This window comes from Dama dama, chromosome 20 (assembly GCF_033118175.1).
Source record: "Dama dama isolate Ldn47 chromosome 20, ASM3311817v1, whole genome shotgun sequence".
Lineage (NCBI taxonomy): Eukaryota > Metazoa > Chordata > Mammalia > Artiodactyla > Cervidae > Dama > Dama dama.
The window spans coordinates 93838681-93865282 of NC_083700.1; the positions used below are offsets into that span (position 1 = coordinate 93838681).

General features: G+C 36.7%; 1 protein-coding gene across 1 annotated transcript in view; it reads left to right on the forward strand.

The window, feature by feature from the left end:
• The window catches only part of AGBL4 (AGBL carboxypeptidase 4), a 1414426-nt gene that overhangs the window by 635903 nt on the left and 751921 nt on the right, over window positions 1–26602 (forward strand). Inside the window, exon 4 of the mRNA XM_061120044.1 lies at window positions 21833–21927. Coding sequence (XP_060976027.1) covers window positions 21833–21927 — 95 coding nt within the window. The remainder of the gene's footprint in view (window positions 1–21832; window positions 21928–26602) is intronic.

Below are 26602 nucleotides of genomic sequence, written 5' to 3' on the forward strand. Positions count from 1 at the left end.
GGTCCAGGATTTCCTAGTGTTTGCATGGCAACCTGCCCTTTACACACACAAGTGCGCACACACACACACGCACACACATATGTATATAGCTTCTTGATGAAGGGGAAATAGGAGAGTGAAAAAGCTGGCTTAAAACTCAACATTCAATAAACTAAGAACATGACATCCAGTCCTGTCACTTTATGCCAAATAGATGGGGAAAATATGGAAACAGTGTCAGATTTCATTTTCTTGGGCTCCAAAATCAATGCATAGGCAGTGACTGCAGCCACGAAATTAAAAGATGCTTGTTCCTTGAAAGAATGGCTATGTCAAACCTAGACAGTGTTTTTAAAAGCAAAGACATAACTTTGCTGGTAAAGGTCCAGATAGTCGTGTATGGATGTGAGAATTGGACCATAAAGAAGGCTGAGTGCCAAAGAATTGAACCTTTTGAACTGTGGTGTTGAAGAAGAATCTCGAGAGTCCCTTGGACAGCAAGGAGATCCAACCAGTCAATCCTAAAGAAAATCAACCCTGAATATTCATTGGAAGGACTAATGCTGAACCTGAAGCTCCAATACTTGCCCACCTGATACAAAAAGCCAACTCACTGGAAAAGACCCTGATGGTAGGAAAAATTGAGGGCAAGAGGAGAAGGGAGTGGTGACAGAGGATGAGATGGTTGGATGGCCTCACTGACTCAATGGTCATGAGTTTGGGCAACTCAAGGAGATAATAATGGACATAGAAGCCTGGAATGTGCTACAGTTTATGGGGTCACAAAGAGTCAGACATGACAGTGAGTGAACAACAACAACTGCATATATAAGGTATATGTGTATGCTGCTGCTGCTGCTGCGTCACTTCAGTTGTGTGCAACTCTGTGCGACCCCGTAGATGGCAGTCCACCAGGCTCCTCTGTCCCTGGGTTTCTCCAGGCAAGAATACTGGAGTGGGTTGCCACGTCCTTCTCCAATGCATGCATGTATGCTAAGTCACTTCAGTCGCGTCCAACTCTGTGTGATCCCATAGACAGCAGCCCACCAGGCTCCTCTGTCCACAGGATTCTCTAGGCAAGGATACTGGAGTGGGTTGCCATTTCCTTCTTGAGCATATGTGTATAGTCTTTTATTATTTCCTGACCACATAGACTTGCAGTTATAGTGAATCCTATCAAAAACTCTACCAGACAGGTATGATTTTCTTTTTTGCAGATGAGTAAAGCAAGGTTCAGAAAGATACTAAAACATGATCAGAGTTGCACAGAGAGAGATAGGCTTGGAATGCCAAGTTTTTTCTATAATGCAGGGACTCAGATTTGGCTCAGATTAGGTAATATAAAAACAAGAAATAAGGCCCTGAAGGAAAGTAGCTGATTGGTTGGAAAAACGGAGATCGAGATTTTATCCCCAACTCAGCCCCACGTTACCTATATACCCTTTGATACATCATAACACCAAGGCAAATTTACCTTAAACTCTTGTGTGGTCCTGCCCAAGTCACACTTACCTGGCAACATCGTGACACATGATCAAACATGTAACTAGACATATGCCAAAGCAGCTTTCCCTCATTGTGTTGTAGACCTCTCTGACTGCCAAGTGGTTGTCTCAAAAGAAGTTACTGAACTCACTCATAGGAAAACTACTTATAACTTAAGGAATCAAATTCATTTTTTATTTAACTATAATCATTAGTAGAATAAAATGAGGATGAATGACTTGCAAATTATTAAAGAAAGAAAGAAAAGCATAAGGCAGATTTTAAGCAATTGTGAAATCAATAGATTTTATTGTAAAAAAAAAAAGCATAAGTATTATACATTGTGAAAGAAGATAACTAATAAAAGATTTTTAAAAATCACTGAATGTGATGCTATATGAAAGGGTAAAAGAAAACATTGACTAGAGATTTGCACAATGTAAACTGAGATACATCATAAAACCACAGTTGTCAGAACAATGGCTGCCTGTCACTGAAATAAACACACAAATTAGTGAAGTAGAAATAGAAGTCCAGAAATAAACCCAAGCATTTAAAATTTTATTTTATGGAAAAAGTGACATCTGAAATTAGAAAGGAAAGAGATGACTCAATAAGATGTTGGAAAAAATAAGATATGCTGCTTCTTAATATTTTACACTGAAATGCCTAATGAAGTGAAAGTATTTAAACTTTTGAAATTTAAATTAGGAAAATTTTAAATACATGTTAGATAATATAAAAACACTCAAGGATTTACCAGTAAGATTGAAGCACATTTTAACATTTGGTCATTCTTTAGATTCTGCTTTCTTTTGCTGATTTTAATAAATGAAACATTATGGCTACAGCTTTCCCTCTTACTTTACTTTCTCCCAGAAGTAGCCACAGTCCTGGAATTAATGGGTATAATTCCCATTTATGATTTTGTACTCCTATTGTACATGTATTATATTAAACTATACTACATGTTTGCCTTCTATAATGCTTATCTTTTTCACTAAACATAGTTCTGGGTTTCTATCCATGTTCATAAGTGTAGCTCTAGTTCATTCATTGTCAATGATAAGTATTATTTCATTGTAGTAATTGATGAACCATAATCAGTTGTTGTCATTGTTCAGTTGCTAAATCATGCCCAGCTGTTTGTGAGCCCATGGACAGTAGCACACCAGACTTTCCTGTCTTTCACTATCTCCCTGAGGTTGCTGAAACTCATGTCCATTGAGTCGGTGGTGCCATCCAACTATCTCATCCTCTATCACCCCTTCTTCTCTTGCACTCAATCTTTCCCAGCATCAGGGTCTTTTCCAGTAAGTCAGTTCTTCACATCAGGGGGCCAAAGTGTTGGAGCTTCAGCTTCAGCATCAGTCCTTCCAGTGAATATTCAGGGTTGATTTCCTTTAGGATTGACTGGTTTGATCTCCTTGCAATCCAAGGGACGCTCAAGAGTCTTCTCTAGCACCACAGTTCAGAAGAATCAGTTCTTTGTCACTCAGCCTTCTTTATGGTCCAACTCTCACATGGCTACTTACATGACTACTCTTACATGACTACTGGAAAAACTATTGCTTTGACTATACGGACCTTTCTTGGCAAAATGATGTCTTTGTTTTTTTTTTTTTTTTTAATATGCTGTCTAGGTTTTTCATAGCTTTTCTTCCAAGGAGCAAGCATCTTTTAATTTCATGGCTGTAGTCACCATCCACAGTGATTTTGGAGCCCAAGGAAATCTGCCACTGTTTCCACTGTTTCTCCATCTATTTGCCATGAATGATGGGACCGGATGCCATGATCTTAGTTTTTTGAATGTTGAGTCTTAAGCCAGCTTTTCACTCTTCTCTTTCACCCTCATCAAAAGACTAGTTTCTCTTCACCCTCTGCCATTAGAGTGGTACCATCTGCATATCTGAGGTTGTTGGTATTTCTCCCTGCAATCTTGATTTCAGCTTGTGAATCATAATTTATCCATACTCACTCTGAGTTATGGAGAAGGCAATGGCAACCCACTCCAGTACTCTTGCCTGGAAAATCCCATGGATGGAGGAGCCTGGTAGGCTGCGGTCCATGGGGTCACACAGAGTCAGACATGACTGAAGTGACTTAGCAGCAGCAGCAGCAGCATTCTGAGTTAACTAGTTTTAGTTTTTAGTTTGTTTTACTATTAGAAATGAATAGTACTATTAATACAATGAACATTATTGTCTGTATCTCCTTGTATAATGTACAAAAATTGTTTTAGGAAATCTCATAGAAGTGAAATTGCTGGATCATAGATTATAAACATCTTTACCTTTATTGTCAAGTTACCCTCTAAAGAGTCTATTATGTTTTGCATGCTCAACAGTGGTGTTAAAAAAGGTCACTGTTTCTTACAAAATTTTCAACACTTGGTATTTTCAGATTTCCTATATTTTTGCCAGTGTGAGGGTAAGAAATCTATTTTATTGTTTTGTTAACTTACTTTTTCTCAGTTACTAGTGGGGTGATCATGTTTTCATATATCTGTAGGCCATTTGTTTCATCTGGCCTACAGATGAAATGTTCATAGCAGCATTATTTACAATTGTCAAGGCATGGAAGCAACCATGCCTGATTATATCCTTCACCTATTTTCTACTGGATAGTTGGTCTTTTAAATTCTCACTTCTAAGGGATCTTTATAGGTTTGTGTATTAATTCTTTTCAATGATAAACATTACACACATGACTTCTTCAACCACTGGCTTTTTTTTTCATTTATTTATGATATATTTTCATATAATAATTTTTTGTGAAGCAGTCCAATATATGTATCTTTTCCTTCAGGTCTTATGCTTCTGGTGTTTTGTCTAAAATGTCCTGACATATCCTTAGTCCATAAAATAATATACTGTGTTTCACTTTATACGTTTTTTCCTCAATCCATTTGAAATTTAATTTTGTATTTGGTATGAGATAGAGATCCCACTTTATATTTTTTTCCATATGGATAATCTCTTGACCCAATACCATTCATTGATTATTCAGCTTTTCAATCTCATCTACAGTGTCATCTGTGATATATACTGAATCTGTTCTTAAGTCCTGACCTGTTTGGATCCATGAAGTCTTATTTCTATTGATCTTTAGCAATGTTAAGTCACTTTGTTTTAATGTCCATAACTTTATAGTAAATCTTCTTATCTGATAAGGCTGTCTTTGCTATTTTTTACCATCTGAATTCCTATAGTTTTTTTTTTTAAGTTTATACAAGTTTTAAAGGTTACAGTCTACTTATAGTTATTACAAAATATTGGCTATATCCTCTGTGTTGTATAAGACATTCTTATAGCCTATCTTATACCCAGTACTTTATACCTCCTTTCTCACTCTCCCACCCCCAAATTGTTCCTCCCCTGCTCCCCACTGGTAACCTCTAGTTTGTTCTCTGTATCAGAGATCCCCAACCCCAGGCCATGAACTAGTATTGATCAGTGGCCTGTTAGGAACCCAGACTGCACAGCAGGAGGTGATTGGCTAGCAAGTGAATGAAGCTTCATCTGTTATTTATAGCAGCTCCCACTTGTTTGCATTACTGCATTATTGCAATGTAATAATAATAGAAATAAAGTACACAATAAATGTAATGCACTTGAACCATCCTGAAACCATCTCCAAGTCCCACCCAACCTGGACCCTGGAAAACTTGTCTTCCACATATCCCGTCCCTGGTACTAAAAACGTTGGGGGCCACTGCTGTTTATCCATGAGTCTGATTCTTTTTTAGCACTCACTAGTTTGCTGCTTTTTTTTAGATTCCACATATAAGTGATATTATATAGTATTTATCTTTGTCTGAGTTATTTCACTTACCATAATGCCTTCAGGTCTACCCATGTTACCGCAAAAGGCAAATTTTTACTCCTTATGGCTGAGTAGTATTCTGTTGTACATGTGTTTATGTTCAGTTCAGTTCAGTTCAGTTGAGTCACTCAGTTGTGTCCGACTCCTTGCAACCCCATGAATCACAGCACGCCAGGCCTCCCTGTCCATCACAAACTCCCGGAGTTTACTCAAACACATGTCCGTCAAGTCAGTGATGCCATTCAGCCATCTCATCCTCTGTTGTCCCCTTCTCCCCCTGCCCCTAATCTCTCCCAGCCATCAGGGTCTTTTCCAATGAGTCAACTCTTCGCATGAGGTGTCCAAAGTATTGGAGTTTCAGCTTCAGCATCAGTCCTTCCAATGAGCACCCAGGACTGATCTGCTTTAGGATGGTGTGTATGTGTGTAAACATAAATATATAACGTCTTCTTTATCCATTCATCTGTTGATGGACAGCTAGGTTGCTTCCATGCCTTGGCAATTGTAAATAATGATACTCTGAACATTGGAATGTATGTATCTTTATGAATTAGTGTTTTGGGTTTTTTTTAATATATTTTTTTCAAATATAGTTTTATAGGACTTTGCCGTCTAATTTTTCAAGTTCTTTGGAAAATGTCTTTTTATTATAATATTTGTTCTTGTCTTTTTAGTGTTTGTAGTTGTGTTTCCTTTTATATTCCTGATATGAATAAATTGTACTTTTCTATATTTTTCTTGAGTATCAATACATCATTGTTTTATAGATTCTTTGTTGAAATTTGTATGTTCTTGAATACTAACCTTCTTAGAATCTCTGTTTATCCTAAAGGTTTCCTTTAGCTTCTCTTTTATTTTATTAATATATATATATATATATATATATATATATATATATATATATATAGGTAATAATGTCATCTATGAATGATGTTTTATTTTTAACTCTCATTTTTTACTACTTTTTCTAATTTTATTGCACTAGAACTTTCAAGGTCATGTTGAATATAAGCAACAGTAGAAGCATCCTTTCTGTTTCCTGACTTTAAAAGGAGTATTTCTCATGTTTCACCATTTAGTAGGGTTGCTATAATTTAATAGATAACCCTGTGTAAGATAAAGGAAACTCTCTTTTATTTAGAGTTTGCAAAGATTTTTTAAAACTTTTTTGAATGAATGTTAAATTTTATTAGATATTTTTATTCTATTTGTTGATAATTTAATATTTCTCAATCTATTAATATGATGTTACATTATTATATCTCTTTTTAATATGTAAACATTCTTCCATTCCTAGGGTTCACTTTACTTTGTATTGCTGTAATGTGTGTGTGTGTGTGTGTTACTATAAATTTACTGCTGGATTTGAATTGATGATATTTTATTTAGAATTTTTCACTGAGTGTTTATAACTGATATACCATGATAATTTTTCATTTTCCAGTTTTCCTTACCTATTTTTTGCTTCAAGTTTATAATAGCCCCATAAAATCAGTTGGGTAGCTTTCTATCTTTTTTTAAGTTTTACTTAACTTTAATATTTGTGAAAATAAAATACATGTATGTAATTTAAAAAGTGAAATTCTACAGAAAAAGCCAAAAAGAAAATATTTGTTTACTTTTGCCACAGTTTTTGATTCCTGCTTGCTCAAGCAAGAATCAGCAAAATTCTGTAAATAACAAATTAGTGAATAATTTAGGCTTTATGAGCCAAGAGGTCTCTGTCACAACTACTTAATGTCCTTGCTTATTCTATGTGCTATTATGTGGTAAAGGCAGCCAGACAACACCTTAGGTGACACAGTGGTAAAGAATCTACCTATCAATGCAAGAGACACAAGAGAGATGGGTTCAATCCCTAGGTCGGGAAGATCCCCTAGAGTAGAAAATGACAACCCACTCCAATATTCTTGCCTGGAAAATTCCAGAGAGCCTGGTGGACCACAGTCCATGGGGTGACAAAGGGTTGGACACAACTGAGCATACGCACGCACACACACACACACACACACACACACACACACACAGACACACACACACTCTCTCTCTCTCTCTCTCATTCACAGTGAATAAACATGGGTAATTTGTTGTTGTTGTTGTTTTTCTCAAAAACAGGCAGCAGGCAGAATTTGGTTCCTGATCTCCTGGTCTTGAGGCAGTCATATTTCTTTTCATTGTTTCTTTTTTTTTTAATTACAATTTTTAAAATTAATTTTAATTGAAGGATAATTGCTTTACAATATTGCGGTGGTTTTTGCCATATATTCACATGAGTCAGCCATGGGTGTACATGTGATCCCCATCCTGACCCTTTCTCCCCATCCCATCCCTCAGGGTCATCCCAGTGCACTGGCTCTGAGCACCCTGCCTCATACATCGAACCTGGACTGGCAATCTGTTTCACATATGTTAATATACATGTTTCAGTGCTATTCTCTCATTCCACCCTTGCCTTCTCCCACAGAGTCCAAAAGTCTGTTCTTTACATCTGTGTCTCTTTTGCTGTCTTACATACAGGGTCATTATTACCATCTCTAAATTCCATATATATGTGTTAGTATACTGTATTGGTGTTTTTCTTTCTGACTTACTTTGTTCTATATAATAGGCTCTAGTTTCATCCGCCTCATTTGAACTGATTCAAATGCATTCTTTTTAATAGCGGAGTAATATTCCATTATGTATATGCACCACAGCTTTCTTATCCATTTATCTGCCGATGGACGTCTAGGTTGCTTCCTTGTCCTGGCTATTGTAAACAGTGCTGTGATGAACATTGGGGTACATGTGTCTCTTTCAATTCTGGTTTCCTTGGTGTGTATGCCCAGCAGTGGGATTGCTAGGTCATATGACAGTTCTATTTCCAGCTTTTTAAAGAATCTCCACATTGTTTGCCATAGTGGCTGTACTAGTTTGCTTTCCCACCAACAGTATAAGAAGCTTCCTTTTTCTCCACACCCTCTCCAGAATTTATTGTTTGTAGACTTTTTGATAGCAGCCATCTGACCAGAGTGAGATGGTTTTGATTTGCATTTCTCTGATAATGAGTGGTGTTGAACATCTTTTCAGTTGTTGTTAGCCATCTGTATGTCTTCTTTGGAGAAATGTCTGTTTAGTTCTTTGGCCCATTTTTTGATTGGGTCACTTATTTTTCTGGAATCGAGCTTCAGGTGTTGCTTCTATATTTTTGAGATTAATTCTTTGTCAGTTGCTTCATTTGCTATTATTTTCTCCCATTCTGAAGGCTGTGTTTTCATCTTGCTTATAGTTTCCTTCGTTGTGCAAAAGTTTTTAAGTTTAATTAGGTCCCATTTGTTTATTTTTGCTTTTATTTCCATTACTCTGGGAAGTGGGTCATAGAGAATTCTGCTATGATTTACTTCAGAGAGTGTTTTGCCTACGTTTTCCTCTAACAGTTTTATAGTTTCTGATCTTACATTTAGATCTTTGATCCATTTTGAGTTTATTTTTGTGTATGGTATTTGAAAGTGTTCCAGTTTCATTCTTTTACAAATGGTTGACCAGTTTTCCCAGCACCACTTGTTAAAGAGATTGTCTTTTCTCCATTGTATATTCTTGCCTCCTTTGTCAAAGATAAGGTGTGCAGAGGTGCATGGATTTATCTCTGGCCTTTCTATTTTGTTTCACTGATCTATGTTTCTGTCTTTGTGCCAGTACCATACTGTCTTTATGACTGGCTTTGTAGTGTAGCCTGAAGTCAGGCAGGTTGATTCCTCTAGTTCCATTCTTCTTTCTCAAGATTGCTTTGGCTATTCAAGGTTTTTTTGTATTTCCATACAAATTGTGAAATTATTTGTTCTAGTTCTCTGAAAAATACCGTTGGTAGCTTGATAGGGAGTGCATTGAATCTATAGATTGCTTTGGGTCGTATACTCATTTTCACTATATTGATGCTTCCAATCCATGAACATGGTATATTTCTCCATCTATTTGTGTCATCTTTGATTTCTTTCATCAGTGTTTTATAGTTTTCTGTTTATAGGTCTTTTGTTTCTTTAGGTGGGTTTATTCCTAAGTATATTATTCTTTTCGTTGCAATGTTGAATGCAATTGTTTCCTTAATTTCTCTTTCTGTTTTCTCATTGTTAGTGTATAGGAATGCAAGGGATTTCTGTGTGTTAATTTTATATCCTGCAAGTTTGCTATATTCATTGATTAGCTCTAGTAATTTTCTGGTGACTTCTTTAGGGTTTTCTATGTAGAGGATCATGTCATCTGCAGTGAGAGTTTTATGTCTTCTTTTCCAATCTGGATTCCTTTTATTTCTTTTTCTTCTCTGATTGCTGTGGCTAAAATTTCCAAAACTATGTTGAATAGTAGTTGTGAGAGTGGCATCCTTGTCTTGTTCCTGACTTTAGGGGAAATGCTTTTAATTTTTCACCACTGAAGATAATGTTTGCTTTGGGTTTATCATATATGGCTTTTATTATGTTGAGGTATGTTCCTTCTATGCCTGCTTTCTGGAGGGTTTTTTTTTTTTTTTTTTTTTAATCACAAATGGATGTTGGATTTTGTCAAAGGCTTTCTCTGCATCTATTGAGATAATCATATGGTTTTTAGTCTTTCAATTTGTTAACGTGGTGCATCATTGTTTCTTCTGATATTACTTCTGTATTTTTAAATAAAATTTCTATACAGCTATTCTTTAGTCATTTTAGTTTGCATTAGTATTTACCTACTTTGTATTATGAGATGATGTTTTCATCCTTTAACAGTTCTGCTACAAAATATAAGCAATTCCCCTCCCCCACATATTTATGTCATCTTTTGGTTAAAATAATATTCAATCTTTTATTATGAATAGATAACTAGAACTTCCCTGGTGGCTCAGATGGTAAAGCGTCTGCCTACAGGGCAGGAGACGTGGGTTCAATCCCTGGGTCAGGAAGATCCTCTGGAGAAGGAAAAGGCAATCCACTGCAGTACTCTTGCCTAGAAAACCGTGTGGACAGAGGAGTGTGGTAGTCTACAGTACATGGGGTTGCAAAGAGTCAGACACAACTGAGCTTTCACTTCCAACTCTTAATTCAGATGAGTCTTGTGAGATATGATTTACTTTTTCTGTTGTGCAACTATCCCATCTGCCTCTGGCCTTTTGCTAATAATTGTTTCTTCTTTTTCTGTTAAATTGGTATTTAATGCACCATTTGCAAATCGTTTCTGTCCCTCCCCCCCCCCCCCCCGCCATCACTGCCAACCCCCATCATACCTTCACTTGGATACTTTGGTCTCTGCTTCTATTGATGTCTTTCATCAGTAAAAGATTGCCATTAAAATTTGAAATACAGGTTCTAAATACATGTTTGGACTATGCTGATCTATTTTCTTGGGGGAGTTTCCCATGCTAATATTTGTATATAATTTATCTTTGATTGAGTTAATTTTCCCACAGAATACATTTTTTTTTTTTAAACTACTGTATATGGATATAAGCTTGACTGTCAGTATTCTGGAATTTGAATCTGGAATCTCTTCCACCCCTCCAGAGAATGAGCCTCTAGTTTCCTGTCATGATGGATGAAGATTCACTTGGGTGTTGATGTGAGGGAAGGAATTTGGGACTTAATGTTTCTTTACAAGGACTATGAACCAAGCTCAGACTGGCACCCCAAGTACTTCCAGTGTTTTCCATTTCTGAGATTCTTTGGTATGAATTATTTTCTGTTTGTTTCTCAACTTTTTAAGTTAAATACTTGGCACTCTCTTTTTCAATCTTTCTTCCCTTCTAGTATAGACACATAGGGCTAAAATTTAATTTCTCTGTATATATATTTTTTCTGTGTGACACTGCTCTGCTATATGGTGCTGAATCAATCATCCAATTTTAAATGCTTTGTACTTTCCCTATTTCTTCTTTGATACATAAAAAATTAAGAAGAGTATATAAAAATTGCAAAATATCTGAGTTTTTGGTCGACTTTTTTGGTACCAGATTTACGATTTTATGACTGGATAGTGGGAAGTTGTGATTAGAAGAATATGAATTCTTTGATATTTGTTGAGATTTGTTTTGTGACTATATGTACATACTTAATCTTTTACAAATATCTCTTATTACTTGAAAAAAAGTTTATTCCCTAATTGTTTATGTGGAAAGTTTTACAGATTTTCATAAGTGATATTTCAATGTTAGTTGGTCGGTCATGCCACACTCTTTGCAACCCCTTAGACTGTAGCCAGCCAGAGTCCTCTGTCCATGGAATTTTCCAGGCAAGAATACTAGAATGTGTTGCCATTTCCTTCTCCACGGTGATCTTCCTGACCCAGGAATTGAACCCTATTCTTCCACATTGCAGGCAGATTCTTTACTATCTGAGCCACCAGGGAAGCTGGAGCTTATCAAATTGGAAGTTTTTGGTTTTCTATAGCCCTCAGAATTTTTGGTTGTTTACAGTATCAGTTACTGAGATTAATCATTGTGGCTCAGTCAGGTTTTACTTGTGATGTTGTCAATTTTTTATTTTATATATTTTATGCTCTTTTTAGGTGCACACATATTTAAAGTTGATATCATGTAGAATGTTTGCTTTTATATGGTGATTGTATCCTTAATTTTGCATTTTTGCTCAATATGTTTTTAGGAAAAATCAATATCTGATACTGCCATAGCTCAAACAACCTTTCTTTAGTGTTTTCATGTTATATCTTTTATATCTTTTTCTAGGTTTTCAGTTTCAAAATTTTGTGCCATTATTTCTTACGCTTGTCTCTGGGAAAGATGATAAGTGTAGATTTTTCTAATCAGTGTTTTAACAAATAAATTTGTCTGTTTTCAACATCTGTGATTATGGATATTTAGAATTATTTTTACTGTCATTTTGAGTTTTCAATAAATAATGTTTCCTTTTCTTTTTATTCCCTATATCTTCTATTATATTTGTCATGCTTTTTTTATTCTCTCTCTCTTTTTCACTCATTTGGAATTTATTAATCCTGTTTCTATTATTATAGTGACTACTCTTGATTGTCACATTCTTGTTTATGGCAATTAAGTTAATTAGGGCTTCCCTGGTGATTCAGACCATAAGGAATCTGCCTGCAATGCAGGAGACCTCTGTTTAATCCCTGGGTCTGTAAGATCCCATGGAGAAAGTAGTGACTACCCATTCCAGTATTCTTGCCTGGAAAATTCCATGGACAGAGAAGCCTGATGTGCTACAGCCCATGGGGTCTCAGAGAGTCAGACACAGGACTGAATGACTGATACTTTCACTTTCATTAAGTTAATTGGCTTCCCTATCCTCCTTTGGAATCATAGAAAGACCTTATAATACTTTAACTATGATTTTGCCTCTCTCCACTTCACCACCATCTACTTTTTAAAAATTTTTAACAAAAATTTTAACAGCTCTAAAAATTAATATTGTTATAGTTTTGGTCAGTTCTTATTTATATTTACTCGTTTCTCTGCCCATTGTTGCTTCTTGCCATCATTACCTTTTGTGGTCAATTTCTTTCTTCTTCTGAAATTCGTCGTTTAGTAGCTCCTTCACTAAAATCTGAAATTGCTAAACTTCTTAGGCTTTGTTTGAAAATTTATTATACCCTTTTTCTTGGGTAATGTTATTCCATTATTTTCTGGTTTCTCATGTTGCTGGTATTAAATTTGCTTTTTAACTTCTGTTCCTTTGTATGTAATTTTTATTTTCTTTGATTTGTTTTGAAAACACGTCCTTCATTGTTGGTGTTTTGTATTCAATAGTTTCACTATGATATGTCTATATCTAGATTTTTAAAAAATCCTACTTTGGATGGACTTGTGATTCCTAAGTCTGAATATCCCTGTCTTTCATCAGTTCTGGAAGATATTCAGTCTTTTCTTTGTGTATTTTTCCTCTCCCAGTTTCTGTTGTCTCTCTTTTTAGAACTCTTATCAGATACATATTTTTATTTATTTCTTCTGTGTCTCTTTTCATATTTTCTATCTTGCTAATTCTCGCTGTTGAATTTTGGAAAATTTTATCCATTCTGCATCTTAACCTGTCTACTGAAATTTTAGTTTAATTACATCTTTTATAATTTCTAAAAACACTTTAATTTTTTTCTAGACTATTTCTGGCATTAAAAAATAAAAAAACTTACTGTGTTTTGTTCTGTTCTCATGTATCCAAACATTCTTTTATTTTTTTAATCACTTAAAAATTAGTTGTTTTAAAGTCTTTCTAGTATCTTTGCCATTAGGTCTTTTGTAGAAGTGGTTTCTTTCTACTGATTTATTTGTTTGTTTGTTTGCATGGGTCAAATAAACATTTATTTCTTGGTTAAAAAAAAAAAAAAAAGTACTTTCTCTATAGTTCACCAGATAGTTTTATGACTGATGTTCTTTGTGGTCTAATTCAGTTGTCTATTTCTCTGACTGATTCTCACTTTTAGTGTGGATTGTTTTCTTTTATGTTTTACAAATGTATATGAAAGTTTGACCTCTTTAAGGCTTCATTATGGAAATTCTGTATGCCTAGGCTGAAAATGTGTGCATTCAAACCAAAAGTATTTTTTTATTGCCTGAACCAGGTGCTCCAGGGATATCTTCCTGTAACGAAGTGAAAGTGAAAGTTGGTCAGTTGTGTTGACTCTTTGCAACCCATGAACTATACAGTCCATGAAATTCTCCAGGCCAGGATACTGGAGTGGGTAGCCTTTCCTTCTCCAGTGGATCTTCCCGACCCAGGGATCCGACCAGGGTCTCCTGCATTGGAGGTGGATTCTTTACCAACTGAGCTATCAGGGAAGCCCTGTAAGGACATGTGTTGTAAATGCGTGGCCTGGATTCTTAAGCATGCATACATGCTCAGTTGTGCTGGACTCCTTGCAACACCACTGAACTGTAGCCTTCAGGTTCCTCTGTCCATGGGATTTTTCAGGCAAGAATGCTGAAGTGGGTTGCCATTTCCTTCTCCAGGGGATTTTCATGATTCGGGGATCAAACCTGCGACTCCTTCATCTCTTGCTTGGCAGGTGGGTATTTTACCACTGAATCCAGTCACCGAGGAAGCCCCAGTTCTTAAGCAGGTGGTGTAAATTCAAACTGAAACCTAAAAGTGTTCTGGCCCATGTTTTTAAATTATTCTCTACCCCCAGATCTAGGAATAGATACACATGTATCTTTGTCATCTCCCATTGTGAGTGAATGATTTCTTTCTAGACCACAATTTCACTAATACTATATCATTTTGAGGGTCCTATATGTGTGAAAGCATCTCATGTCAGATAGCCTTCCTCATACAGATTCATGGCCTCATTTACTATCCTTGCATAGATTTAAAAAATCTAAGTTCTTAGATACCAAGACCAATAATCTGCCTTCTGTACATCTATTTTTCTAGAATCTGTGGATTTCTTTTTATTTATTAGGAGCTCTTCATGTAAATAATGTTCATAAATATCCTATAGTTTCTGGCAGTTTGTGGAAGGTTATCCAGAGTTGTATTCTCCAACTGTTTTCACTTTCAGGCACACAAAGAAAATAACATTTAAACATATAGAGAAGATGATACCTATGCAGAATGTTGTAATACCTGGGAATGTTTAGAGGATGATCATGTGAAGCTTGATTTAAAAAAATAATAATAATACAAAATTTTAAAATAAAACAAAAAAAAAAAACTACACAGAGGATATCAAAGGCTAATTCTTTTAATCTTCAAATTTTTAATTGAAATACATTAGTTTTGTCCATTGAACTTTCCATTTTTGTATGAGGTTTTGATTTCTGAAATGAATATGTGAAATTCCTGATCAAGACTTTTCAATGATCTATTCAGTCTTAATAAACATTAATAAGAAACTGTCCCCACAATAAAGTGATAAAAATTTTTAAACTGTTCAAATATATAAGCCATGTGAAATTATATTAAAGTATCTAATAGTTCTCCTTTTTCCACTTATAATTGCAGTATTGACATTTCTTGTAAACATCAAACGATGTTAAAATTGAATCAAACTTTCAATATTATACTGATTTAAGGCTTTCTTGGTGTCTGGGTGGTAAAGAATCTGCCTGCAATGCAGGAGACTCGAATTCCATCCCTGGCTGGGGAGGATCTCCTGGAGAGGGACTGGCAACCCACTCCAGTATTCTTGCCTGGAGAATTTCATAGACAGAGGAGCTTGGTGGGCAGCAGCCCGTGGGATCGCAATAAGTTGGGCACGACTTAGCTACTAAACAAGAAAAAGGTAATGAAATGTTTTAAAATAATTATGACTGTCTAATTTGTAGAATATTCAGGCCTATTTAGAATAGTCCTTGGGACAGCTTGGACACCATTAAGTGGAAAATTTACTCTTGATTGGGCAAAGTATTGGATCTATGGGAAGAAAAAGAGTTAAAGCCACTGTCTGGGGCTGCCTGCAGTCTCCTTACTACACCCTCAGCAACACTGCACCACTCCTTTGCCTATATCTGGGGTGGAGTTCTTATATTCCTCCATAGCACCATGAGCTCCTTAGTCATGATGGGCAGAGCTCCAGGCCTCACACAAGACTACCGTGAAAGCTCATGCTACAGGTCACCATTTACAAAGCTTCAATTTAGAGCATCCTATTACTAAAACAAGAAGCCTGGGTTAAAATTTTAAATATAGAAAAAGAAATAATGGAAGGAAGGACTGGAAAAAAAGAAATAGAGAAGGAAGGAAGCTATAAAAATGGAAAGATCTCGATTTGTTGAAGATAAGGGGGGAAGTTCAATAAATGTTGAATTCCTATTCTTATCTAGATGCAATGTGCCAGTTGATTACTAATATAATCTCACAGATTCTTATAATAACTTTGTTAGAATGGTATTATCATTTCAACCCCAGATTGACTTTTAAAACAGTATCAAAAAAGAGTAATTATCTTGCCCAAGTTCACAAAACCAGTGAGGAGCTAGGTTTCAGTCTCAGGTATATCTATCTGGAAAGTCCAAGATCTTATTCTCTTGAGTCAATGGACTGGGTGCAAATTCTAACTCTACTACAAATTAGCTATGTAATTTGAAATTACTTGTTCTTGATACCACTTGCCTCACCCTAAAGAGGTAATAAATAGTCCCTGTCTCAAAATATTCATTAGCCTCAAAACAAGTGAGCTAATACATCAGATATCAGCTTAGGATGAAAAGTGGAAGTGAAAGTTAGTCACTCAATCGTGTCCAACTCTTTGTGACCCCATGATCTGTAGCCCACCAGTCTCCTCTGTCCATGGAATTCTCCAGGCAAGAATTCTGGAGTGGGTTGCCATTTCCTTCTCCAGGGGATCTTCCCAACCCAGGGATCAAATCCAGGTCGTCCACATTGCAGGCAGACTCTTTACCAACTGAGCCACCAGGGAAGCTTAGGATGAGGTCCACGCATCTCTAGTACTAAAAAAGTGTACAGGTGATTTTGGCGATAGTGGTAGAGAACCCACCTGCCATTGCAGATAGATGTAAGAGATGCAGATTCGATCTCTGGGTCGGGAAGATCCCCTGGAGAAGGGCATGGCAAACCACTCCAGTATCCTTGCCTCGAGAATCCATGAACAGAGGAGACTGGCAGGCTGTAGTCCGTAGGATCGCACAGAGTTAGACACAACTGAAGTGATTTAGCATGACTTGGCATGCACAGCTTAGAATTAGGTGCATAGAAAGTCTCAGAAGTTGTTAGTTATTATTATAGTTGTTACTCTTACCATTACCTCATAGATGTAGTTTTGTCTGATGTATTTTGAGTAAATAACTGACAAATAACTAGAAAATATGGAAGCCAAGATTTTCTGCACTGCTTGCTTCCAAATACCTTTGATTCTCACAACCACATGCTACCTTGCTAAATAATGTACAAAACATTTTAAAAAATGCACAGGTAGAATATACAAAAATAATTTCAAAATTGATTAAAGCCTTAAATGTGAGACTGGACAATGTAAAACTCCTAGAGGAAAACATAGGCAGAATACTGTCTGACATCAGTTCAGTTCAGTCCAGTTGCTCAGTTGTGTCCAACTCTTTGCAACCCCATGAACCGCAGCATGCCAGGCCTCCCTGTCCGTCACCAACTCCTGGAGTCTACCCAAAACCATGTCCATTGAGTCAGTGATGTCATCCGACCATCTCATCCTCTGACGTCCCTTTCTCCTCCTGCCTTCAATCTTTCCCAGCATCAGGGTCTTTTCAAATGAGTCAGCACTTTGCATCAGGTGGCCAAACTATTGGAGCTTCAGCTTCAACATCAGCCCTGCCAATAAACACCCAGGACTGATCTCCTTTAGGATGGACTGGTTGGATCTCCTTGCAGTCCAAGGGACTCTCAAGAGTCTTCTCCAACACCACAGTTCAAAAGCATCAATTTTTCAGTGCTCAGTTTTCTTTATAGTCTAACTCTCACATCCATACATGACTACTGGAAAAACCATAGCCTTGACCAGATGGACCTTTGTAGACAAAATAACATCTCTGCTTTTCAATATGCTGTCTAGGTTGATCATAACTTTCCTTCCAAGGAGTAAGCATCTTTTAATTTCATGACTGCAATCACCATCTGCAGTGATTTTGGAGCCCAGAAAAATAAAGTCAGCCACTGTTTCCCCACCTATTTGCCATGAAGTGATGGGACCAGATACCATGATCTTAGTTTTATGAATGTTGAGCTTTAAGCCAACTTTTTTCACTCTCCTCTTTCACTTTCATGAAGAGGCTCTTTAGTTCTTTTTCACTTTCTGCCATAAGGGTGGTGTCATCTGCATATCTGAGGTTACTGATATTTCTCCTGGCAATCTTGATTCCAGCTTGTGCTTCTTCCAGCCCAGCATTTCTCATGATGTACTCTGCATATACGTTAAATAAGCAGGGTGACAATATACAGCCTTGCTGTACTCCTTTTCCTATTTGGAACCAGTCTGTTGTTCCATGTCCAGTTCTAACTGTTGCTTCCTGACCTGCTTACAGGTTTCTCAAGAGGCAGGTCAGGTGGTCTGGTATTCCCATCTCTTTCACAGTTTTCCACAGTTTATTGTGATCCACACAGTCAAAGGCTTTGGCATAGCCAAGGAAGCAGAAATAGATGTTTTTTGGGAACTCTCTTGCTTTTTCGATGATCCAGCGGATGTTGGCAATTTGATCTCTGATTCCTCTGCCTTAATTTTTGATCCAACTCCCAGAATAATGGAAATAAAAACAAAAATAAACAAATGGGACTTACTTAAACTCAAAATTTTCACACTAAAGAAAAGAATAAACAGAACAGAAAGACAACCCTATATTGGGAGAAAATATTTGCAAATGATGTGACCGGCAAGGGATTAGTCTCCAAAATTTACAAACTCCTTATGATGCTTAGCAGCGTCAAAGCAAACAACTCTATCAAAAAACAAGCAGAACACCTACCTATATAGACATTTCTTCAAAGAAGATATACAGATGGACAAGAGACACATGAAAAGATATTCAACATCACTAGTTATTAGAGAAATGGAAATCAAAACTGCAATGAAGATACCATCTCCCACCACTCAGAATGGCTATGATCAAAAAATCCACAAACCATAAATGCTGGAGAGGGTGTGATGAGAAGAGAACCCTCCAGCGCTGTTGGTAGGAATGTAAATTGGTACAGTGACTACTATAGTTTTTTGTTTTTTTTTTTCCCTTAAAAACTCAAAATAAAGCTACCATATGACCTTATAATCCCACTTTTGGGCATTTATCTGGAAAAAAACAGGATGAAAGGATACTGGCATCCCAACGTTCATTGCAGCACTGTTTTACAAGAGCAAAGACATGGGAACCACCTAAATGTCTGTCGACAGAGGAAAGGCCAAAGAAGATGTGTTGCATATATACAGTGGAATATTACTCAGCCATTAAAAGGAACAAAATAGTGCCATTTGCAGCAATATGGATGGACCTAGAGAGTGTCATCCTGAGTGAAGTAAATGAGATAGGGAAGGAGAAATATTGTATTACATCCATTTTATGTGGGATCTGAAAATAAATGATGAACTTACGAAACAGAAAATGACTTACAGACTTAGAGAACAATTTTATGGTTGCCAAGGGAAAGAATAGAGGAAGGAATAGTTACGGAGTTTGGGGTGGACATGTACACACTGCTTTATTTAAAATAGATATCCAACAAGGACCTACTGTATAGCATAGTGAACTCTACTCAATGTTATGTGGCAGCCTAAATGGGAGGAGAGTTTGGGTAGAAATGGATACATGTATATGTATTGCTGAGTTCCTTTGCTATTGTTCACCCAAAACTATCATGGCATTATTTGTTAGTCAGCTATACCACAATACAAAATAAAAAAGTTTAAAAAATAAATTTAAAAAATGCATGGGTGGAGAATCATAAAAGAATGTGTTCATGAATTCCCCAGTGGTCCAGTGGTTAGGACTTGGCATTTTCATTGCCGGGACCCAAGTTGGATTCCTGGTTGGGAAACTAAGATCCTACAAGATACGCAGCCAAAAAGAAAGAAAGATTGTTTTCTTTTTGCATTTGGTATCATAGAGAAAGTATATTTATTGTCTAGACACTTAGGATTTAAGTTCTAGCTCTACCATTTAATAGTTCTGGGATCTGGGGGTGGGGGTGTAAGACAGTTACCATTTATTAGAGTCAATTTCCTCATGGCTAAAGTTAGTCTAAAATGAACAATTTTATTTATGAATAGAGAAGCTAAATAATATAGTATGTTTTAAATACCTGGGGGAAAGTTTTTGGCATGTGGTAGGATATGAATGATCAATAAATATTCCACTTTTTCATTTTTTATTCCAGCTTCACATATATACATTCTTTCTGTATTAGATCTCCTCTTGCATTTAGCATTAGTCTGGATCCTAAAAGTACATCATGGCCCTGTGAGGTTCAAAGGCCATTTGTCCCCCTTGATAGTGATTTTCTTAAATCAAACAGTAGCCAAGACCCTGGGAGAAATAATTGAACTGACAACAGGCGGGTCTGGTTTATTAATAATGGAATAGCCTTGGACATTCTTGATGACTTAACGTGATGACAGAAAAGAGGTCGGAAACTGAAATGCCTAGAGAGAAGTTCAATGGCTAGGTCTCTGAGGAGAAAGGAAAACATGAGTTATTCCTAAGACCTTATTTCTTAGAACAAAGCATTTTATGGTAGTGCCAAAGATGAATCCAGAGGAAATGCTTTGGGTGTTATATTTTTAAAGGAAAACTAAATGTAAAGGATTCAAAAATTGCCCACTATATTTATATTTATTTTTGCCCTTATTTTGGAAAACAGTCTTGATTGGAGTTATGAAATTGGAACCTTAGTGAGTAGCTTAGAGATCTTGACTGTCTTAACTCTTTTATTCCTTGAGTTTAGATATCAGTTCTCCATCTGTTAATTGCACAACTTAAGACAGGATAATTAACATCACTGAACCTCAGTTTCCACATCTGTAAAATGGAGATGTTTGTATTTTAATATAATTGTAAGAGAATATTAAAAAATTTTTAAGTGTATACAATTTCTGGCACTTGACATTAATACCTCACACAATAAATATTTATTCAGTGACTTAATACATGAATTTTGATGCATCGGTTTTTCACTGCCTTTGGACAGAAAGGCCAGCCTATGGTAACCTCTTGAAAGCTTTTCATTTTCTCTGACTATTCAGGCTGCTCTTGCCCTGATCCTCATCCTTTTTCCTTTGGACTATTTCAGTGGCCATTTAATGTCTTTTAACCCCAATTCTCTGCTCTTTCCCCATCTGTCTTCCTCACTTGTGATAAAGTTGTTTATTAAAACAAAGACTTGTTTTCTTTTAAGTCTACTACACTTCTGGAAGGGTTTTAGTCATCTAAAACATTCCACTCCCCCATTGTAAAGGTGTACCGAGGGAGGTAAGGAGCTCACCTATGCATCTGTGCTCCTATAAACTGATACTAAGATTAGGATTGAGCTCAGTACTCCTGGCCCCTAGCAGAAAACAACAAAAAGGGAGAAAACATATATTCTGTAGTTGTAGTCAAAGGGGTGCTGAGCAGCTACAGAAGTTTTTAATTTCAATTTTCACTAAGTTGTTATTTTTAGTTTTGTTGAACTTCAAATGCACCACTGCTATTATAGTGATATTCATTTCCATGGAAATTCTAGGTGAGCCTAGAGAGAAGATGCAATTAATAAAATAACTAAAACTTATATACCATTCATTATGTACCAAGCAAAGTTCCAAGCACTATACATTAAATCATTTCTCATCAGTAACCCTAGGTACCATTATTATCCCAATTTTTCAGATGAGGAAACTGAGGCAAAGAAAGATTTAGTAGCTTGGCAAGGTGACAGACTAAGAGTGGTAGAGTGAGATTAAAACTAAGCCTTCCAGATTCCAGAGTCTATGTTCTTGATTACTATGCTAAGCTAGCAGAAACACTGAATTTCTGTGAATATCATTTATTCTCACTATGTTGGTAGCTAGTCCATATGGTTTCCCTTAACCCTTCTTTTTACTTCCAGTTCTAATTATCAGAAAGGGGCAACCTGAATAGCACAGTCTTCTGATAAACTTTTCCCTCTTTCTTTCTCAGAGAGTCATTTTCAACATTGTTAACTTCAGCAAAACTAAAAGTCTTTATAGAGATGGGATGGCCCCTATGGTGAAATCTACCAGCAGACCAAAATGGTAAGTGACCCAGAGAATGGACCTCCTTTTGATTGGAGAATGTGACCCAGGGCTCCAATTTATCTGCTCTACTGGCCCTAAGAAGAGTTCAGTGAGTTTCTGCATGTTCATTGTCTGGGCTCTCGGCACTGCTCTTTGAGAATGTTGTAAAAGAAAGCATGGTTCCATGTTTGGAATTACTAGCATTCTCTTATGAGGGAATGTACAGTCTGTTATTTGATAAAATAAACTTCCTGTCTTATCTGGCTTTTATCATGACATCTTTGGAAGCATAAAGCTGACTCTGTTTTTGTTTGTTCTTTTCTAACCTGTGCAGAGATATTGTACATTAACCCAGGAGGATATTGGGAGCTACAGTTTTGTAGAATTCCCTTGTTTTGCTTGTTTGTTGTGGTTTCTTTGTATAGATATGGTGTGAATATTTCTGGATGCTAAAGTTCTATTTGTCCCATTGCTGTAGTGTAGCTGAGGACAGTTGTATAGAATTACTTAATAATAGTAATGAGGATGATGATGATAATGTTAATAATAACTACTGCCACTTCCTGAGAAAATCTGTTCTTTGTCAGATGTTATATATTTGATGTTACTATTCTCACAACATTTTTGCAAGGGAGATTATTTTAAAGGTCCCTATATTACAGATGAAGACACTGGGGCTAGGATAGGTTAAGTACTTTCTCATAACCATAAATACTAAGGGGAAGAGCCTGTGTTATTGTTATTATCCCACACTGCCATTCAAACTGATTACTTTGTTCATCCATTTATTCATTCAACATTGATTGAGTGCACCAAAATGAGAGTTTTTAAAGCTAGAAACCAAGTGTTATTCACCTATCACACAGTAGGTGTTAAGTGAATGCTTGTTGAGCTGAACTGAATTCATGATGAGAATTTACATGTAAAGTGCCTGGCACTTGCTAAGTACTCAATAAATGTCATCTGTTATTAATAGTATTTTGTAGAATACTCTACAAATGCAAGGAATTGTTAATATTATTCTAGCTTTGATCCCTGTTCAAATTTTAATGACTAGTGAGGAGATCATCGCCAAATGTCTATATTTATAGAAAGCTAGCTATTCATAAATATTGAATTGTGCTTTTATCTAGAAATGATACTTGGCAATTTTCTATAAATGCTGGGCTGAGAAACTCAGGTTTGTAAAAGTGTAGGCATTTGATGATGATAATCAAAACTGTTTATTAAAGGTAAAAATATCTTCCTGGGCCTATTTTTTTTTTACTTTACTAAGTCAAATTAACTATACTGCTGTTTTTCCATTTCCTTTCAACATTAGGATCTGAACAGGAGGCAGACCTTTGCTGTGAGTTTCTGAATTCAGCCTGAGTGGATAATAACAAAACACTTCTTTCTGTTAATAGGCATATATGTAGATGTGTGCTTCAAATCTTGTCAATAAAGCATATCACTGTTGATCTGCTCACAGGGGCCTTAAAATAACATTGTACTTCTTTTATGAGACTCTGTGTTGGGATCTTATATAGCGGTAATAATAACCATTTGATTTCCTTGAGTGTTCAGTTCTGGAGTCTTTTTTGTGTGCTTTTGAAAACGCTTCTGCCTTAGTTATTTCATTTTGCTTTGTTTCTCATGCACTACCATTTGGGTCCTCTCTTTTAGTTCTCTTGACAAGATTTTGAATTATTAATGACTCTTTATATTTATGTTATGATGTCTTAGAATTAAGTCAGCATTCTCATCCAGTGTTTTCAGGCTCTGAGCAGAATCTGCTATGTGGTCACTATACTTCTCTAACGGTCTAAAGAGGTTTAAAGTTTCAGAGCCAAGTTTGTTGTAGTTGAAGCCAATAAGGTACAAGGTACCAGAATAAGTCAAGTCATTGATGTGTTTAATTTCTCAGAGAGATTTTTACTTTTCCATCCCCACACATTGAATGGGAAACTTTTCCTCTTCTTTCAAGCTATCCTTTCTTCAAGCAAGATGTTTGGAGATTTATTTAGCTAATAGGACTTTATTGAATACCTTAATGTGCCATGTGCTATAGATAGAGATATTGGGGATATACTGTATGAATATGATAGAAACATTTGTTCTAAAAGGGAAATTTTATATTAGAATTTTATTAACTGACCTCTGTAGGCCATAATTATTACCCTTCTTTCTACTACTTTGTTCTGAAGGGCCTTCCTGTCCTTGGTGCTTTCTGCCTAGGACTTTCTTCTGCTCCTTGTGTTGATTACTGGCACCAGAACCTATTTTCCAGTAATCGTCATCCTAAATGTTCCCAGAGTAACATAAAGAAATGTGTGTGACTGTTTGGCTCTCAGATTGTTAGATTTTACTGGTCCTATGGAGTTTGTAGCCTGCCAGGCACCTCTGTCCATGGGATTCTCCAGGCAAGAATACTTGAGTGGGTTGTCATGCCTTCCTCCAGGGAATCTTCCTGACCCAAGGATTGAACCTGTATCTCCTGCTTAGCAGGCAGATTCTTTACCAATGAGCCACCTAGGAAGTCCCTATGGGCATTGTGCATGCTAACTCACTTCAGTTGTGTTCAACTCTTTGTGACCCTATATACTGTAGTCCACCAGGCTTCTCTGTTCATGAGATTCTCAAGGAAAAATACTGGAGTGGGTTGCCATGCCCTTCTCCAAGGGACCTTCCAGACCCAGGAGTTGAACCTCTCTTATGTCTCCTGCATTGGCAGGCAGATTCTTTACCACTAGTGCCACCTGGGAAGCCCCTATGGGCTTTACCTAATTTAATATTATAAATAGACCTTGGAAATATCCTCACCTCATGACAAACATTAGAAACCCTAAATTTTCTGGATGAAATATATACCAAATTGGGAAAACAAACTTTCTTCACATGTTCAAAGCTTTCCTCTTCACCTGTCACAGGGGTCTGTAATTGATTCTAAGCAAAGATACCTTCAGGCCTTAGCATGGATCTGGTAATCAATTAACTGTGGAAAGCAAATGAGCAAAAGAAGCAAGTAAAAAGCCATTATGCAGATAAACATATGACCTCTCAAGGCTGTTCTGCCTTGAGGAGATAAAAATCAGCATAACTAGCAGCAAAATGGAGAATCTGAAAGATTTAGAAGTTTTCTGCCTATTTTAGTTCATTCTAATTCTGTTTACATATTAGACTTCTAAGGACTGTTTGTTGTTAGTGGAGGTGATAGAATTCCAGCTGAGCTATTTCAAATCCTAAAAGATGATGCTATGAAAGTGCTGCACTCAATATGCCAGCAAATTTGGAAAACTGAGCAGTGGCCACAGGGCTGGAAAAGGTCAGATTTTATTTAAACCCCAAAGAAAGGCAATGCGAAAAAATGTTCTAACTATGGCACAATTGCACTCATCTCACATGCTAGCATAGTAATGCTCACAATTCTCCAAGCTATGTGAACACTATGTGAATTCAACAGTATGTGAACTGAGAACTTCCAGATGTTCAAGCTGGATTTAAAAAAGGCAGAGGAATGAGAGATCAAATTGCCAATATCTGTAGGATCATTAAAAATCAAGAGAGTTTCAGAAAAACATCTACTTCTGCTTCATTGACTACACCAAAGGCTTTGACTGTGTGGATCAGAACAAACTGTGGGAAATTCTTCAAGAGACGGGAACACCAGACTTCCTTACCTGGCTCCTGAGAAATCTGTATGCAGGTCAAGAAGCAACAGTTAGAACCAGACATGGAACAACAGACTCGTTCCAAATTGGGAAAGGAGTATGTCAAGGGTGTATATTGTCACCCTGCTTATTTTACTTATATGCAGAGTACATCATGCAAAATGCCACTCTAGATGAAACACAAGCTGGAATCAAGATTGCTGGGAGAAATAACAATAACCTCAGATATGCAGATGACACCACCCTTATGGCAAAAACTGAAGAGGAGCTACAGAACCTCTTGACAAAAGTGAAAGAGGAGAGTGAAAAAGCTGGCTTAAAACTCAACAGTCAAAAACCAAAGATCATGGCATCTGGTCCCATCACTTCATGGCAAGTTGATAGGGAAACAATGGAAGCAATGACAGTCTCTATTTTCTTGGGCTCCAAAATCGTGCAGATGGTGACTGCAGCCATGAAATTAAAAGACACTTGCTCCTTGGAAGAAAAACTATGACCAATCTAGACAGTATATTAAAAACAAAAAAAAACAGAGGCATCACTTTACCAATAAAGGTCTGTCTAGTCAAAGCTTTGTTTTTTTCCAATAGTTATGTATGATTGTGGAATTGTACCTTAAAGAAAACTGAGTGCCGAAGAATTGATGCTTTTGAATTCTGGTTTGGGGAAGACTCTTGAGAGACCCTTGAACTGCAAGAAAATCAAACCAGTCACTCCTAAAGGAGTTCAGTCCTGAATATTCATATTCGGCTGAAGCCGAAGCTCCAATCCTTTGGCCACCTGCTGCAAAGAACTGACTCACTAGAAAAAACTCCAATGCTGGGAAGGATTGAAGGCAGGAGGAGAATGGGACGACAGAAGATGAGATGGTTGGATGGTATCACCGACTTGATGGACATAAGTTTGAGCAAGTTCCAGAAGTTGGTGATGGACAGGGAAGCCTGGTGTACCGCATTCCTTGGGGTCACAAAGAGTCGGATATGACTGAACAACTGATCTGACTGAATGACTGAGGACTCCATAGCATCAAATTTTTTCAACTG